The sequence below is a fragment of the Perca flavescens genome, chromosome 12, assembly GCF_004354835.1.
Source record: "Perca flavescens isolate YP-PL-M2 chromosome 12, PFLA_1.0, whole genome shotgun sequence".
Lineage (NCBI taxonomy): Eukaryota > Metazoa > Chordata > Actinopteri > Perciformes > Percidae > Perca > Perca flavescens.
Window position 1 is genome coordinate 24,156,142 of NC_041342.1, and position 18,342 is coordinate 24,174,483.

The 18,342-nt window shown below is 41.7% G+C and overlaps 1 protein-coding gene across 3 annotated transcripts; it reads left to right on the top strand.

Moving 5' to 3' along the window:
• The first annotated feature begins 1,707 nt into the window (after window positions 1-1,707).
• Window positions 1,708-17,532, top strand: LOC114565236 (serine/threonine-protein kinase tousled-like 1-B). Of its 3 annotated transcripts, none has more exons than XM_028593154.1 (22): window positions 1,708-2,303; window positions 4,219-4,340; window positions 4,885-4,953; window positions 6,312-6,350; window positions 6,460-6,535; window positions 6,621-6,664; window positions 6,765-6,848; window positions 6,961-7,041; window positions 7,143-7,235; window positions 7,385-7,495; window positions 8,243-8,379; window positions 8,626-8,817; window positions 9,122-9,188; window positions 9,430-9,527; window positions 9,827-9,908; window positions 10,002-10,093; window positions 10,187-10,276; window positions 11,940-12,109; window positions 12,341-12,476; window positions 13,607-13,718; window positions 14,007-14,114; window positions 15,443-17,532. In XM_028593154.1, the coding sequence occupies exons 1-22, from the start codon at window positions 2,177-2,179 to the stop codon at window positions 15,590-15,592; spliced, it is 2,280 nt and encodes a 759-aa protein (XP_028448955.1). In that variant the 5' UTR covers window positions 1,708-2,176; the 3' UTR covers window positions 15,593-17,532. The 3 variants fall into 3 exon arrangements, with proteins under 3 accessions (XP_028448955.1, XP_028448954.1, XP_028448956.1); XM_028593153.1 differs by having other exon boundaries at window positions 1,709-2,303; window positions 6,759-6,848; XM_028593155.1 differs by lacking the exon at window positions 6,312-6,350 and having other exon boundaries at window positions 1,709-2,303; window positions 6,759-6,848.
• The last annotated feature ends 810 nt before the right edge of the window (window positions 17,533-18,342 follow it).

Below are 18,342 nucleotides of genomic sequence, written 5' to 3' on the forward strand. Positions count from 1 at the left end.
CACATCACTAAAGAGAACTTGTTGATATCATCTGAACTGTGTTAGCTGAGGTCGGTAAAAAAAAATGTCTTAACCCTTTATCATACTTTTCAATTGTTTGATTATGATCTAAATTCACCAAATTTTAATTACCTCAATAATTCATAACACCCATCACAATAAGAGGAAAACATAGTTATTATAAAAAAAATGTATACAGCATGCATAAATGTTGAGAAAAGCATCTGTTTTTCTTAAAAATTTCAGAACTGCTGACTTTAGTGCACCATGTGCAAAAATGGCAAGATTATTTTCTGACACCTGTGAAATACAGTTGAAACAATTTCAACAGAAAACTTGGTTTCAGTTTTTGTTTTAGTATTTCATTTGTGAAGAGTTAGAGTATTCTTAACTGAATGCTGATTTAATGTAGCCTGGATGCCAGCCGAATTTAGCCCCGCTCACAAAATTCGAGGTCGGGATTCTGACTAGAATCTGAGTATGACCATGTCAGGCTAGATTTAATGCTTATTATTACAAAAAGCTGTGTTTAGACAGTTATGAAATACCATACCTTGTGTAAATGTACAACTACTTCTTTTTCACTTTACTTTGTATTTTCAAACTTTTATTATTATTTGAAGGGCTATCATTGTTGTAGGCCAGTTGTATGTCTTATAAACAAGCTGGAGGCAGTTTTCAAAATGTCAGCCAACACTCACAGTTCCATTAGAAATTTGAAACTCCAGGAATGTCCTGACTACTGCTTGAATATCAGTCACCCGTCCCCCTTTTCCTCATAACACAACTCCAATTTCATTCCTGAAATGACATTACTCTGTATATGTGTGTGTATGTTGTGTATCGCGTAGTAGTGTAGTGTAGTAGACTGCTTATACAACCCTCCTCATTGCCTGTCAAGACTATTGCTCTGTTACCATGGCAACCATGTGACCAAAAATTCAGGTTACCATGGGCAGGTGCATATGAGGTGCAGTATTATGGTTTGTGCCTCAGTCTATTTCATGATGCAATGTGACTGTAAGTGGAGCAGGTACTTGCAGTGCATTTACTATCATTTAAATACTTCATCTGAACCAATGACATTACCTTAGAATTTACTTTTCAAATAGGCTATTATAGATTACACATTTTGTTTGCATCAGGGAAGACACACATTTGCCAACTCTCATCTCACAGTCTGGGTTACAGTAAATGTATTTCCATGCTAAAGAAATGTATTGTTTTCAAAATAAATTAGACAGGAGTGTAATAAGATGTAGGCCAAAGAGTTAAAGAGTCTGTGTGTGTGTGCACGCTTTTTGTATGCTACCCTACAAGAAGGCAAAGGCATTTTGATGCACTGCACCAAATTTGGAACAAAAGACCTTATAGCCCAGACCACATCACTATCCTCCCACCTGCACCCCACCTCTCAACCCCCTCCCCCAACTTGCACTATATCTACTCACTCATACACACGTGTATCTATGCATTACATACATTTACATTATATATTATAATCTATATTATATATTATAATCTATATTATATATATATATATATATATATATATATATATATATATATATATATATATATATATATATACAGTGTGTGTGTGTGTGTGCGCGCGCGTATATATATATATGATGTGTGCATGCGCGCGCATGTTTTCCTGTTTTCTGTCGTTCTCCTCAAGCAGACAAGAACTTTCGGCCATTTTTTTCGGGGTGTTTGTTGTTTTCACCAAAACAAGAGGCTGTTCTCAGGTCAACGCTGAGATGTGCCTAACAGTCAACCTATGGCTAGTTTGGAGGAGGCTCAAATGATCCCAGATCAGTGTCTGTTTCTGTGTCATGCCATCCCCCATCGCGCTGCTAGGTGCGCGCCAGCCTCGCGATAGCCTCGCCTACTAGAATCAAAGCTCCGTTCGCGAACTGGATGCTGACAGGCGCGCGGGGCGGTCATCATGCAAAGGTTACATTGGATCCGTTTCAGCGAGTCTCTAAAGAAGCCGCTCCTCCGCAGGACCCGCACGGGTCACAAAATGCGAGACGTCTAGCAACACAAAAACGATAGGACTCAACGTTTCTTGGGCTGTTTGGCTACAGCAGGTGTCATCGATGGACGCAAGTTTGGGATTTCCACGAACGGCAGTGTGTACGCTGGCTCCACTCGGCGGTAAAGTGGCTTCATGAGTGTCCAAAGTAACAGTGGAAGTGGTGGTGGAAGTTTGGAGGCGACGCCATCTTGGTCGCAGCTCTCCTCGTCCCCAACGATTTCTCAACAACATATAACGGCGACCGCAAAGAGCAAGGAAGGTATATTAGCTCGCCAAGTGTACGACTGACTCGTATTCTCCTTAAAGTGTGTCCTTTCCAGGAGAAGTGGATTATTTTGGCCGTGTCGAGCTAACGTTTGTTGAAGTAAAAATGGATGTCAAGTTCACTGATGCCGTGAATTGGAAGCCAAACGTCAGCTGTCAGATCAGTTGATGGCCAGTCTAAGTAGCAACAAGCTATCATGTTTGCACAAAGGAAGCGCTAGCTTGTTTTGTATGTAAGCTTACATGATTTCTTGTTACTCGTAGCTGTTGATGCGGTAGCAGTGTTTTTGTAGCAGTTTGCAAATGCCCCCCTATCAACAGCATCTAGTAGGATATTAAACAACGTAGCTATGCATGCATCCAATTAATGCATTGCAATGCATGCTCCCACTGCTATAAACTTGAGAGCAGGCCCTGGATTTTACCCTTTTGGCCAGTTTGGATGCATCGGTTTTTCGACATGTGTTTACGACTTTATTCACTCGATATTGCATGGATGTGATGTAACAAAACAGTGATCACAAGTGGGAGCAATTAGTTATACTCGTCCAGCTAAGTGTAATAATTACAGGGCATGATATGTTCTTAAACTATTTAGACAGCGATGATGTGAATAAGTTAGTAAGAACGACCATAAATGCGTTATAATTACTGTACAGAGGTAATCGTTTAATAATTCATTTTCAACTATAGACGTCTAACGTGAAATACTGTTTCAACTTACTATTTACTAACATACAAAATAATGCTGTAATATGAAGCTCTACCTATATGGATTAATTAAGCTCTCCCCTGTCCTTAGATAACCTCACACAGGCCTTGTTGTGTGCTCTGCTTTCTGTTTCACTGCTCAGGGGCTTTATAATGGCCATTATGCCTTTTAGGGGTTGCTCCTGTGCCAGAAGCTGTGTAAAGATGACAGCCAGGAAATATCCAATAAGGAAACAAACACTTTCAGCAGTAGTCAGTGAGGAGCGGAGGACCAGTGCGTCTCTCCCTGGAAACCAGTTGTCATAGAACAAGGCCCAGTCAGGCAGCATATATGTTTAGGCCACTGCTTTTGTGAGAATCATTTCATGAATATGAATATTGTGGTTCAGATTTATGGCTTGGTCTACCACTTTGACATCTGCAAATCTGGTTATATCGTGAGGAAATGTAAATGTAACACTAGGCAAAAGGCAGTTTGGCCTGTTAAACAAAAGCTGTGTCTTGTCTCAACAGCATTAGTAACATTGTTGCACACGTGTAGCTTTTGAATTAGCGACATTACAGCTGAAAGGCCCAAATGTATTCCTCATTGCCTGTGCAGCTTTGTAGAAAGATGTGACTTTGAAAGAAAACTGGAAAGCTGGTGTTGTGCTCTATCTGCAAGGCTTCTGAGGAATTGGGATCCCTAAATATCACAGACTAGTTTAGCACTGTGCAATGAGGCCGTTGTGACGGTCTAACTTGAGAGAAAATAGAAGGGCTTGACCGGTTGAAGATTTTTGTGCTGACAAACTGGGAGACTCGCTCAGGCCGGCCTCGACTCTTCTCCCTCCTGACTTCCCAGTGGGAGAATGACCTTCCTGCTTAAGTTAGAAATGCAGTGTCACTCATCTGCAGTATCTTCCATTCTAGCATGAAAGTGCATCTTTTAAAGAGCTACCTCTACTGCCAAGCTGACTGAATCAAATCAATGTTTCTATTTTTATCCTGTAATCACTCTAATTTTCACTAATCCTCCCCCAGATACTGTCCTCTCTGTTCCTTCTCTTTGGCCATTTTTATTCTTTTTTCGTAATTTGGTCACAGAGAAAATATTCAGGGCTCAATAGCTCTGATTCCTTGTACATGTCACTGCCGTTTTGCTTGTTATGGCAATAATGAAAGCGTCTAACCTTACTGTGTTGATCCCCTTGTGCCAGGCCCCATGGAGGAGTTGCACAGCCTGGACCCCAGGAGACAGGAGCTGCTGGAGGCCAGGTTCACAGGAGCTGTCACTGGCAACACAGGAGGCAGCACTGGGAGCACCAGTGGAGGTGCTAAGGTAACTGCAATACAGAAAAACTGAAGCCTTGTTTTTGAGATACGTTGCACACCACACACAAACACAGTCGGTCACAATGTTTGCTCACAAGACAACACTTTTTTTGAGACTACTACTACTACAGCAGAAAGAATGCCGTACACAAGTTGTAGCAGTCTTGAGGCTCGTGTTTGTCAGTGACTTACTCCACCATGATAGTTCCTAGGCCCTCAGAAAGTACTGCTTCAGCAACGGGGGATTTTTGGAGGCAGGAAATAAAAACCACACCCAGGTTCTCATGGTGGAAAAGCAGGTGAAAGTTCCTATTTTCCTTAAAAAGGATGCAGTGTTCCTGGAAACGGGCATGTGGTGGAAAAGAGCCAAGTGACACACCTAACAATTGAAGATCTGGATTCCTATCAGACGTGTCAGACTGCACCCTGGCTTCGTTCACTGTTGTTTACTTTTCATCTGGTTGCAAAACTTTGATAGCACCACACAACTGTGGAGACTATTTTCATATTGTATGTGTTCACTTATTTGTTTGAATTCTCACTCTGTGCAGGGTCTGGCCAATGAGTCCTCTAACCACAGCTATGGCAGTCTGGGCTCATCTAGCGACAAGGAGTCTGAGGTAAGACACACACAGACATAGTCATTTTTGCAGTGGGCATGGGTGACTGTTAATTTATTTTGAGAAGACCGAACAAATTCAATTGAAATTAAATATTACTTACTTTATTACACAGATATCAAAAATAAAGCCTGGTTAGACAAAGTTGCATGTTCTCAGTACATCCTTGGTCTGCCCAATAGGGATGCCATGGTGAGGTCATTTCCCCACCGGTGAATAAACTCGCTTCTGCTGCGGAGCCGTTGTTCTGTGGCGCATTCTGGCTGCAAGGTGGCCGCCGGAGTTTACAGTTTACCGATTGCCTCATTAACGTTATCAGGCTCCCCATTAGCATTGGGTTTAAATCCAAAATATTGCCGAATAGGTGGTTTTTCTTTTTGCTTTTGACAAAAAAAAAATCCTCCTTCATTGTCTTGTCGGTAAACTCTCCTTAGGCCGGTTACATACTGCCTGCGTGGCCTGAGGTTGGCGTTTCTGTTGCGTGTCAGCTGCGTGGAATTCTTCTATTTCTTTACACACCAGAAACGTATCTGATGCGGTGCTGCTGCTGCTGCTAGCCTTGTCTGGTCACATGTATGTTTCCCAATGATAAAATGAAATACCATGTTAAACATAAATATATACTGATTTGATTACAGCAAAGACAATGTCGGCAGCATTGACGGCAAAATAGGCTACAGAATATTTAGTTCTGTATTGACAGGTGCAATATTAGAAAATCTTTTTTTTTTTTTTTTTAAATTACATTTATATCAAAACCTAGAGACTTTCATACATCAACATGTCATTTATTAATATGTATGTATGTATGTCTAAACGACATATAAACTTCTTTTCCTATTCTATTTTGCCTGGAAATGCTTCCAACACGTTTGCGTGTCGCGTGAAAAATAGGCATTTGTTCTATTTCTAGCAGGCATGCGTCTGAGTCACGCAGGCAATGTGTAAGCTCTAACCTGTTAACATGGGAGCCGAAATATAAACGGACACGTCACGCAGCTGACACGCTCGCGCGACGCATCCAGTGTGTAACCGGCCTTACTCTCTACATGACATACTCTGTGCTGCGACTCTGTTGCTGCTGCTGCCACTATACAGTAATATTGACAACAAGCTTAGGATTTACAATTATTATTATTTTTTTTGATGAACGTGGGTGCTGACACGCGAAAATCAGCTACATGGGTTTTAGTTCTATAAAAACAAAACAACGGTGGGGGTGGTGGCCGAATAATGTAATCGGTGTATGCTCAACCACTGTGTAACACTGGAAACGTCTACTACCACGGCAAGCCTACTGCCTACTTGTCTTTCTCTCTCCCACTACCTCCACCTCTCCTTCTCTTTTTTTTCCCAAGAACTCTGATTTGAAAAGAGGGAGCTCCCCTGCCTACTCAGTATGTACTCTTTCTTCCTGCTGAACACCACCACTCAAACCAGCTTTGTTAGGTAAAACACAAGGGATTTATGCCTCTTTTTTCTCTCTTATTTCATATGGCTTCACAGACCCCGGAGAAGAAGCACTCTGAATCGTCCAGAGGGAGGAAAAGGAAAGCTGAAACCTATTCAGAGAGTAGTCAAGGTATGACTGACGCCTGCAAGAAATCAGTGTGATGTAGGCATCTATGCATTTCTGCATTCAATCTTTGTTAAAATTTTCTATGCAGGGAAGACTTCCACACGTGGGCCCAAGATCAGCGACTACTTTGACGTGAGTATTACAGCAACTCCCGTCAATCCCAAAATGGTATGATCCTTATTATTTTTGAACCCGATTTTTAAGTTTGCCCATGTTCTCTGCAAAGTTCCAGGGTGGAAATGGTTCCAGTCCAGTCAGAGGCCTCCCATCTACTCGTCGCTCTCCACAGAACTCACACTCTGCCCCAGGCTCAATCGTGAGTATTTCACAAACCATAGAATGCTTTACACAAGTATTATTGATGGGCTATTTGGATGTGAGTCTCTGTGTGTTATTACAAGCTGTAAAAAATACCACTTGGCCTGTAGGTCCGGCAGAATAGCTCCTCTCCTACAAGTCTGTGTTTTGGGGAACACAATCCTAAAGCTTCCTCCAGCAAGTGTGTCCAGGTAATGTGATGCATACTGTACATGAAACGCTCACATGACAGACTTCATTGTACATTTATTGATATACCTCTGACTGGTACCTCTCTGTCTGAATCTTTTAGACGGAGTTAACAGGCCTGAAACTTGCTGCTCTGGAGAGCAACAAGAGTCTGGACCTGGAAAAAAAAGAAGGGCGAATAGATGACCTGCTCAGGGTGAGTCCAGCATCCATAAACTGAGTTTTGATGGAGAGTGCATAAGAGGACAACTGTCTAATATACAACGGGTTATCAGGTCAGGTTTGTATTATGTTTACACCTACACAACCAAACGTAATACAGTCCCTGCTGTCTTTCCTTTACAGGCTAACTGTGACCTGCGGAGACAGATAGATGAACAGCAAAAACTGCTGGAGAAATACAAGGAGAGGCTAAATAAGTGCATCACTATGAGCAAGAAACTGCTTGTAGAGAAGGTATCTGTCTTTGCATGCATGCATACACCCTTTTGTGTGTTCACTGTACATTTGGTTAAAGAAAAGAATGGCGGCATTGTTTTCTGGTAATTCAATATATAAATAGTCTGTATGAAATGACCATATGGTAAAGCCTCTTTTTGCACCTCTATGGTTCGCTCCAGCTTTGGTCCCACGTGCAAGCATCAGAATGTAAAGCATCGTCCAAATGACGTAACGCAGTTTGGCTGCTGATTTTCGCCGTCGCGATAGAAACAATGTCAAAAAATGTATCTCATACACATTTTTATATTGTTTTGACGATATACTGTATATTGTCATATCGCCCCGCCCTATTGTCGTGTTTGTACACCTAATGTGTTGGCGACATAAAAGATTTGAAACGTGCGTACTTTACACATTACGCAACAGATACGGACCAACACCTTTTCTGCCAATGGTCCAATATTCTCTGGTGTTTTAGCTCTGCTTTGGACAACTCCTTAGGAGAAAATTCGGTCTGCGTGTTGGTAGATATTTGCCAGTTTTCCCTTGGTCTCCACCATTTTGGAGCGTAGAGCTGCACCAACAGTTATCAAGTACAGTCAAGTGATCCAGTGATATTGAAATATTCCTGAATGTGGCTTTAATATGTATTTAACTTATAAAATGTAGCACACATTTAGTCTGGGTTGAGTGAGGTTATAGGTGAGGGTTTGTCACTTTTCACATTTTGTTTTTCCAATGTCCGCCTTTTTTTGTGAGCAGAGCACCCAGGAGAAGCAGTCGTGTCGTGAGAAGAGCATGCAAGACCGTCTCCGTCTCGGTCACTTCACCACCGTCAGACACGGAGCGTCCTACACGGAGCAGTGGACGGACGGATACGCATTCCAGAACCTGATCAAGTGAGAAACGGCAAACTCATGCATAGTGTTCCATCCAATGACATGAATTTCAGCATATTACTTTCTAGATTTTGCATTGAGCGTTGCGCTCTACAGGTTCAGAAATACAGTGGCTTTTGAGTGGATATTCTGTGCATGCTTCACTTCACAGCCAGGTGCAAAACATATGAAAGGCTGTTTATTGTCTGCTACAGCACTACCCGTAAGACCCATTCCCAACGCCTCCGTGTCCTCTTCTCTGTGTAGGCAACAGGAGGGCATCAACCAGCAGAGGGAGGAGATAGAGCGACAGAGGAAGCTGCTGGCCAAGAGGAAGCCTCCAAACCCTGCATCTCCCTCCCTCTCGGTGGCCTCCACCTCTGAACCCAAGCAGCGCAAAACTAAGGTGGTCAACGGCAACGACTCCGACCCCTTCCTCAAGCCCTCCTTGCCCCAACTGTAAGTACACTGAAATGGCTACATACTGTCAATGTATAACTGAAGGATGCTGGACCATAAAGAATGAGAGGGATGATTGTCCCATTTCTATATTTTTGACTGTAGAACTCTTAGGAGCAATACATCATAGGCCTCCTTTTAGATACCCTTTTCTTCCCAATTCCTCTTCAATCGGAAGCTTAAATCAATCCTTGCAAGATGAATAGTCATCACTCCTGTAGCCCAAAATGAATGTCCCCATTCAACTGGGTTTTTTGAGATTTCTTTTCCGCCCGGAGATTTTGAGTTGTCCGTATTTTGGCAGACTGACCCTTGCTGAGTACCACGAGCAGGAAGAGATCTTCAAGCTTCGCCTTGGACATCTGAAGAAGGTAAGTAGCACACAAAAAATGTAATCGATAACAACATATTGTGACCATAAAGCATTGTTATCTAGGGAAATGGCCAAAATGTGCATTACAACACTGAAACTCTAATCAAAACAATGCATAGATGGTTATGCATTCAGCTTTAAATGGCCGCTGGAGTCCTAAATTGTTTGATTGTATACACGTGTATTAGGTGCATGAATCCTTACACAGAAACAGATTCTCATATGATGTATTTATGCAGGAGGAAGCTGAGATACAGGCGGAGTTGGAGCGGTTGGAGCGGGTGAGGAACCTCCATATCAGAGAGCTGAAGAGGATAAACAACGAGGACAGCTCGGCGTAAGTCCGTTCTAAATACAGTACCATAACATGCCAAATAGCATAATGGTTAAGACTGGGACTAAAAACCCGCCTAATAGATGTAAATCATAATCTTTTTCCATTCTCAAGACATTTAGTTTACTTTGTCAATACAAAACATTTAAGTAACAGAACAGTCTTCTATTGTTGAAAGACCTAGATGTCAGAATATGGAAGTGCAATAAAAATCATCTTTGCAAAGTGCTTTTTTAAAAGGTGACAAGAGTTGGATACAAGCAACCACCATAAAACAAACCATATTCTGCCTCCTCACACAGTTTTAAAGACCATCCTACCCTGAATGAGAGGTACCTGCTGCTGCACTTGCTGGGCAGGGGCGGCTTCAGTGAAGTCTATAAGGTAATGTCTGTGTAGTTGGAATATATATTTTTTTTTTTTCCCTATTCTGCAAAATATTGGAGACAAACGTGTGCATTTTCTTGTCCCACTCAGGCTTTTGACCTGTTTGAGCAGCGATACGCAGCTGTTAAAATCCACCAACTCAACAAGAACTGGAGAGAGGAGAAAAAGGAGAACTACCACAAGTAGGTCTCATACACAAACCCAACTTAAGATACACAAAGACAAAATGTTTCCCCAGCTACACGCCCACTACGTTGACATTTATTTCCTTCCAGGCATGCATGCAGGGAGTACCGGATACACAAGCAGCTGGACCATCCCAGAATAGTCAAACTATATGACTATTTCTCCTTGGATACTGACACGTGAGTCACCTTTGACCTCTGCCAGCTGCAGCCCTGCTGGGTTGACATATCCTGAGGTTGTTGATTCCCCAGCACGTGGTTAAAAAACATTTTTACAGCGGTTTTGAATCCGTAAGATTCAAACCTTGAGAAAAGGCCCTACCCAGTAAATATTCCAGTAATGGAATTATACGAGTTGTTTGAATTCTGCCTGAAGGCTCTACGTCAGTGGTTGCTACAAGTAACAGCATACATCATAGGGGTGTTATCAGATTGGGAAATAGTAAAAGCAATTCACAGAAAAATGCATGATTCAGCATCAACATGCCTGTACAATGGGAGTTCTTTTTTAAGGTTTTGTTTGTTTGTTAAAGGGTAACCACCGTTTTTTTCAACCTGGACCCTATTTTCCTATGTTTTTGTGTCTAAGTGACTGATGGGAACAACAATCTTTGACATTGGTCCAGTAATAAGCACAATTGCAATTTAAGTTAATAGGGCAATTGTCCAGCTTGCATTTACCTTCACAAAAGTGCTTGTTTTGCCACTGACAGGCTCAGATTAATATTCTAAGTATGTGACAACATTGTAAAAAGGATCCCTTCAGAGATGGACCTTTTTTAAAACCTCTTTGAGACCTCTCTGTTTAACCAGAAACGGCTCTGAAGTCGCTAGCGCTAAACCCACCAGACTCCATTTAAAAAAAAAAAAAAAAAAAAAAAAAAAAAAAGCAATACCTTTAGCGTGTATAGAGCCAACATATTTCCACATGTAAATCGGTAAACTATGTGTTTATTTCAACCAAAACTAGAGTTGTGATGGTTGGAAAAGTGGAAAGATGACCCAAAACAGCTTTTCATGGTTTGATTTTGTTTCTGTCGACTTTGAATGTGTATTTGAAGTGTATTTTACGATGCTAAAATTACTGTTTGTTTACATGGAGTCTGATGGGTTTAGCAAACACGAAACATATAAACATCCATCATTTGAAAAAAGGATCTTACTCTTTAACATAAAGGTCGACCTCCTTGGAAATCCTTTCCATAATGTTGTCAGACACTTACAATATAAATCTGAACCTGTCAGTGTCAAAACAATCATTTTTGTGAAGGTAAATACAAGCTGGACAATTGCGCTATTAACTTACATTGTAGCTTGTTTCACCGCTGCCGACTGCAGCGATCTTGCTTAATACTGGACCAATGTCACTGATTGTTGTTCCTATCAGTCACTTAGACACAAAAACAGGTTGAAAAAAACAGACGTTTCCCTTTAACTAAGCATGTGAACTTCAGTCACCTGTCCGATATTTGTCCAGATAGCAGATGAACCCATCTCTATGTTGAGTACAAAGGTTGAGCGTAGGGCCAACTCATATTGTACCATGTTGGTAAAGCTTTCCTTGGGGAACTGAGTAGCTCACACTCATGACTGGAAACTTAAATCTGGCTCACTCAGTAGCAGAGAGTCCTGACTCTGACCCCTGACCTCCTATGTGGAGGAGGGGGAAGGGAAAGGTCTCCTCTTAGCCTTTAGTCCTTCCAGCTCTTAAAAGAAACTGGATAAGCAGTTGATCTCTGCTTCGGGATCAATACATTGACTTCGATTTGTTCACATTCAGTTGTTGAATTAGATGTTTTCCTCCTGTATGTAACCGTGTCCGTCTCGTCCTCTGCTCTCCCAGGTTCTGTACAGTTCTGGAGTTCTGCGAAGGCAACGACCTGGACTTCTACCTGAAGCAAAACAAGCTGATGTCGGAGAAGGAGGCACGCTCCATTGTCATGCAGATTGTCAGCGCCTTGCGTTACCTCAATGAAATCAAACCCCCCATCATCCACTACGACCTCAAACCAGGTGTGTCACGCGCTCCTTTATCCAAAGGTTTTTAGATAAAACCTACATGGCCGCTTTGTTTACAATGCAGTACAGTTGGTGATTCTGCTGTAGTACAAACTAATCCTTCCCTGAATTTAAACCTGATCTTGTGTCAATCACTCTGTGTCTCTCTCTCACACACACACACACACACACACACACACACACACACACACTGTTCTGAGTCTCACCATCTTGTGTGGTGCGCAGGTAACATCTTATTGGTGGATGGTACTGCGTGCGGAGAAATCAAAATCACAGACTTTGGCCTGTCAAAGATTATGGATGATGATAACTATGGTGTGGACGGGATGGACCTCACATCACAGGGAGCAGGCACCTACTGGTAAGACGCACGCACACACCAATACCCCTCGCAGAAGGACACCGTAATGTGGGTTGAAGCTAGGGTTGGGTATCGTTTGGTTTTTTTCCGATACCGGTGCTAAAACGATACTTTTAAAACGGTGCCAGTACCTGAACCGATACTTAAAAAAATAGGGGAATATGGTATTTTACAATAACTTGGAATGCACCACGAGGCTTATTAGTTTGAAGTGAACGCACCGTCTGTGTTGTTTTTCCGACAACGGCAGCTGCAGACTGCTTAACGTCCCGCTGTTGGAATCCTCTACAGTGAAATACAGACACCCTTTACACCCTTTAGCTGTCAGCATTTTAACCGTGTTTAATCCAGCTGCTAGCTAACCGTAGGCTAACGTTACCAGCTGCCAAGTGTATTGTTAGTGTTAGCACCACGTGCAGCGATGCTCCTGTTGCCTCTAATGTCTATTTCAGAGCATCAGAGAGCAGCGCAAAATGCATTTAATTGGTACTGAAATGAGGCGCCGAAATCTGCGTTGCAATTCGGTCCATTAGATACCGGTCGTTTAGGCCGTATTAGCACTGGGTTTTGGTACCCAACCCTAGTTAAAGCCCTTTTATGGTCCGTCTTTAAGGTTCAACGCACATTATTGTATTCTTGACCATTTTCTTGTAGCATATTGCAAATCGCAGAATCTCGTACTGTTTGATCATTACTATGGGCAGTGGATTGTGCAAGTAATATTCAAGGAATTACCTGAAATATATATATTTTTGCATTAAAATGTCTAAAAACGATTTATACCTATGTTATACATTTTTTGTAGTTGTGTACTTACATTATCCCAAATGTTTCCAACAATGTTCAAACCCAGAGCAATCTGTAATTTTAATCAATGACCAGAAGCGTGTCGTTTTTTCGCCTGTCAATGGCGTCCTATAACCGTCGACATCAAAAAGTGTTTCGATTGAGAGAGACCCCTAACGGCAGACATATTGCATATTGTACGTTTAAATACCTACCATGACTTCTATGGTATGAAATAATCATAGAAAAGTCTAGGAGTCCGATTTACAAAAATGTGTATGAACTCTATATGACATGGTGTATATATATGGACACTGATTGCATTCTGTGTGACTGTGTTTCAGGTACCTTCCTCCAGAGTGTTTTGTAGTGGGGAAAGAGCCACCTAAAATCTCCAACAAGGTTGACGTCTGGTCTGTGGGAGTGATCTTCTTCCAGTGCCTCTACGGACGCAAGGTACAACACTAAACATCACCTGCTACACTTTGGAGAAGGCTAATGAACTCATACCAGACCGTATACACCTTCAGTAGCTTGTTCACCATGGACACAGTGACTATGTTGGGCCACTCAGGTCCAGTCTCAGAGACAGTGCTTTGAGTTGTGGCAGGAAAAAAAGAAAGAAGCTTTTGGACATTAGAGATTTCTTCTTAGTGAATTAGTTGTTCAGGTTCCAGTCACAGTAGTTGAAGCGATGTAAAAGACATCGGATTGTTGGTGATTTTATGTGTTTTGTTTTCCCAGCCGTTTGGTCACAACCAGTCACAGCAGGATATTCTCCAGGAAAACACCATCCTCAAAGCCACAGAGGTCCAGTTCCCTGCCAAACCACAGGCTAGCACAGAGGCCAAGGTAACACACATCAGTGTGTAATGTATGCGTATTGAGACAAGAACCAGTATGCTGGTTTAACTGTACACATTCTGCTTAGAAATGCTTGACACCTCGTTATTTCCACTTACGTAACTGCTGTCATTGCTAGTTTTCTCAGACTGCACGATGGCTAAGTTTATGTTGAATGCAATATTCCAGAATTAATCCAATCAAGTTGATATTTTGACTTACAAGTTACCATGTAAATAGCATTTTCTCATGACCTTAAACCAACTATTGGCATAAAAGGATTAAGGAGTGGACACTATGGATAACATCTTTCTTAACTTTCTATATATCCTGATATGGTCAATTTCTCTAATTTCAACTATAAAGACACATTTATAGCTTAACTTGTCACATGGGAATACCTGAAATATCAAAAATCCTGTCAATCCAAAAATGCCATAAAGCAGTCATACTGAGTACTATGTTAAAACACAACCAGGGACATTAAATGGCTGGTAACATCAGTATGAACAACTAAGCTCTCACGGTATATATCATCATTGTTCTGCCCAGGGGTTGATGCATATAGACTGGGTAAGTGAAGCCGAAACACCTGGATCGCCCCTGGTGGCAGGCTGCAGTATAGGTCATAAATCCCGCCCCCTCCATGTTAGAGGATGGGACAAACTAAAAAAATCAAAGTACACATCAAATACATTTTACCCTAAGATGGTTCCTGTAATTTTAGGTACCGTAGCTGATTAAGCTGATGTTTGTTAAAGTGTTCATTCTTCTGATAAGTTCTTTTTTTTTATTAGTTATTTGATGCTATAAAAATGGGGTGAAACGTCATGATTGACAGCTGTGATCGACTCACAATTGGTCGGGCGGCGGGACTCTGATATTGTGGCTCCACCACCCGATGACTACTGCGCAGTCTCTGGCTCCAAAATTACAAGCTGGCAATGCCCGTATCCGGGATATTTTGGCTTCACTTTTGTTCAGTGGGAGGAAGTGGAGATGTGTCGTCCATCTTTATGTACAGTCTGTGGTTCCGCCATACCCTCGTAGGTGTAAGCATAACTGAATTAAGACATTGGTGTGTTGCAATTTTACTTTAATTTAAGTATTAATGTCCTCCAGAGCTTTCAAACTATTTGGGCTATCCAATGACACGTTGGCACATGCTGGAACATCTGAATCATCCCTAATGTGTCGCTATAAAAAGAACAGTTTAAAGCACAGTGTTTGCCACTAATTTAACATAAGGTACAGTATCTCTAAGTAAATATGAGTCTAAAAAAACACACACACACACACACCCAGCCACTCATTTCATAATATGTTTTGCTCTGCAGGCGTTTATCCGGCGCTGTCTGGCCTACCGCAAGGAGGACCGGTTCGATGTTCACCAACTGTGCTCGGACTCCTACCTCCTCCCTCACATGAGACGTTCAAACTCCTCCGGCTCCCTGCAGCCCTCCGCCTCATCTCTCTCTACCTACTGACTGGCTCTCTCAACGTAACTGACAGGACCCTCTGGCCAGTCTCAAGGCAGGATTGTTGGAATCTGAGGATAATGGATCTAGTGGATCTTTTTTTTTTTTTTTTTTTTTTTTACCTGAGCTGTTCCCAAATGGTTGAATAAGCAACAGAGCGGAATTAAATGTAGAGCATGATATGGAAAAGAGTTAAGAAGTACAAGTGGGATACTCCCCTTTGCATATGTTGTACAGAGTTGTGCCCCTGAACTCAACTGTGTGAGATGGGGGGGAAAGAACATAACTGGAAAATGGAAAGGAAAGAGAGAGGGGCAAGAATAGAAATGACAGGCTCGGCATTGTTTGGAGCCAGAAAAGAAAACGATGAATCTAGAAGATTTCTTTGTGGACTTTATTAAATAAACCCCTTAGGTGACATTTCAACAGCTGTAGGAGCGCCTAGATGCCCTGTCCACCTCGTTTAGCCCGTCATAATACACTTCACAAGATGGCTTAGAATATCTTCAGCATAAAGCCACCGTTCTAGATGTTCTCTTGTTGCTGATGTGAGGGTGGCGTTGACCAGCCGGAGATCAGAAGAAAGGGGGGAACAGGTGTGTGTGTTGCAGAGACGGTATGAGTGTCTGTGTATTAAATATGGGCCACTTGCTCATGTATACTCTGCAATCCATTGTTGAGGTACAGAAAGATGGTGTCATTGAATTTACCCTTGAAGTCCCTCTGCACATGATGGGGGTTCACTTAAATGTGATGTAACTTTGATGGGATGTGACTAAAACAAAAAAAAATAGTTCCAGATTAAATTTCTGGGGTTGATTTGCACTTCCGGTCCAGATAATGCTAATCTGGTTTTATAAATTTGGCATGAAGTACTACAGCGTGGGCTTGTTCTGAACTTATCACTAGCCAAATCCTCAGTTCACATTCTCCTTAAGTTGCAAAGCAATTCAGATCTACTACTGGGTTTGCAGGAAGTGGATCTGTGAATCTGTCTTAAATCCATTTTCGTTGTTCAGATGAGAGTCGAAATGTTTGAAACGGCAGAGTATTACAGTAACTCGTTGTCATTGATGTGCTCAACCTGCCCGAAGAGAGTTGGGTTGAACTGAGGGACTTGATCAGCTGTCGGGACACAGAATTTAGTGTACATTTCATGTGCAGGAGACATTACTCACTAGCAAATACATAATAATGAGGCTTATCCTTGCTTCCCAGTGTCTCACTTTGCGCCGTTTCTTTCCTCCTGAAAGCTGTTCTCAGTTTGCTGCTATAAATGTTGCTTTTAGTTTGTAATGTGCGAATGGTTTTCACCTCGCATATGTGCATACTTGAACTGTGTTGAGAGGAACCACACACACACACACACACGCCACCAATGTTGTTCACATGGGGTTTTTGTTTACTTTCACGTACAAGTTCAACAGACATTATATGGAGCAAAGTCCCAGTATGCTGTGTAGTGAGAGTTGACCACACCTGTTCATGCCAGTAGAACTGGGCACGCTCCAGTTTGGCTGTGTTGCAGCATGATTCACTGCAGCTAGAAAGCAAATGGATATATCCAAATGTTGTTGTCCTGTAAATAAAACACCAACCTGTACGTTGTTGTGGCATTATAAAACCCTCTCACATACAAGCTAACCTGAACTCACCCGCGACTAAAAGTCAGATAAAAAGACAAGCGGGGGCAGTTCACAGCAAGTTGTGGTGTCTTATCTTCTCGCTGCACTCTTGCCTGCATTAAAAGTCTTAATTATATATTTTTTTTTATGTGCAAGCCGTTAGATGAACAAAAAACCCAAACAGTGATGTACTTTCAGTAACATGCAGGAAGTACCTGCTCACGGTTTACTGCTCCCATATGAGAGCAAGTGATGAAGTGCAATGGAAGAGGTAAAGTGTGTCTAGTTTGATCAATTCTAATTGTATCTACTTGAGTGCAGTAAGGCATAAAACAAACTTCTCCCATTCTGTCTAAGTTTTGTATTCTCTTCTACTTGACAAAAGAACAGTAGAAAATGGGTGCTAGCATCAAGTGCAAATACCACGTGATTAATGAGAGCCGTGTGTAGACGGATGCAAGTAAAGACGTTGGCGAGCTACGTGTCAGATTACATTAGCGATGGGGTTGCGACTCTAGGCCATGTCACTCATATGCAATAAAAATTGCCTTACAAGTCTTAATTCCTGCAGTGTGACCCATATTTTCTGTGGCGGGTTATGCATCGTGACTAGAAGTGTTTAATATAAGATGGAGCACAGGAAGGTGATTATCTACAGTATGTGTGAGAATACACACAAATTCCCAGACACCGTTTGTCACAGTACTGCGAGGTATTACAGTGCTGGATTTGCTGAAAAATTATACCTCGAACTGTCATCAAGATTCATGATAAATTCAATCGTGAGCATCAAGGCTACCAGGGATCCCGGTTCAGATAGATGGTGTTTGTAATAAATTCAGTGGAATTTAAATTTCAATATTCAGTAGTGATTGAATCTCAATTATTTGCCTATAAAATTCAAATTATTACAGCCATTATTTGCTCCCATACCACGGTTAATCTCATACTTGAAACATTAACCATTACAAGTTATACAGGCATTTCCTAACTTTTTTTTTTCTGTATTTTATCCGATTTATTCATTCACTTGTTCTTTACTATTTCCGACTTCCTCAACATCGTTTTACACGTTTTGTCTACGTTGCACCATAATTTTGCAGGTGTAAATACGATTCACCATTTATTTTTATT

What these genes read in the sequence shown, in the direction of transcription:
- LOC114565236 (XM_028593153.1), top strand. Translation starts at nt 2,177, where the DNA reads ATGAGTGTCCAAAGTAACAGTGGAAGTGGTGGTGGAAGTTTGGAGGCG. An exon ending in AGAAACTGCTTGTAGAGAAG is followed by an intron (nt 7,496 to 8,242) that starts GTATCTGTCTTT and finishes TTTTGTGAGCAG; the next exon opens with AGCACCCAGGAGAAGCAGTC. An exon ending in CCACTACGACCTCAAACCAG is followed by an intron (nt 12,110 to 12,340) that starts GTGTGTCACGCG and finishes TGTGGTGCGCAG; the next exon opens with GTAACATCTTATTGGTGGAT.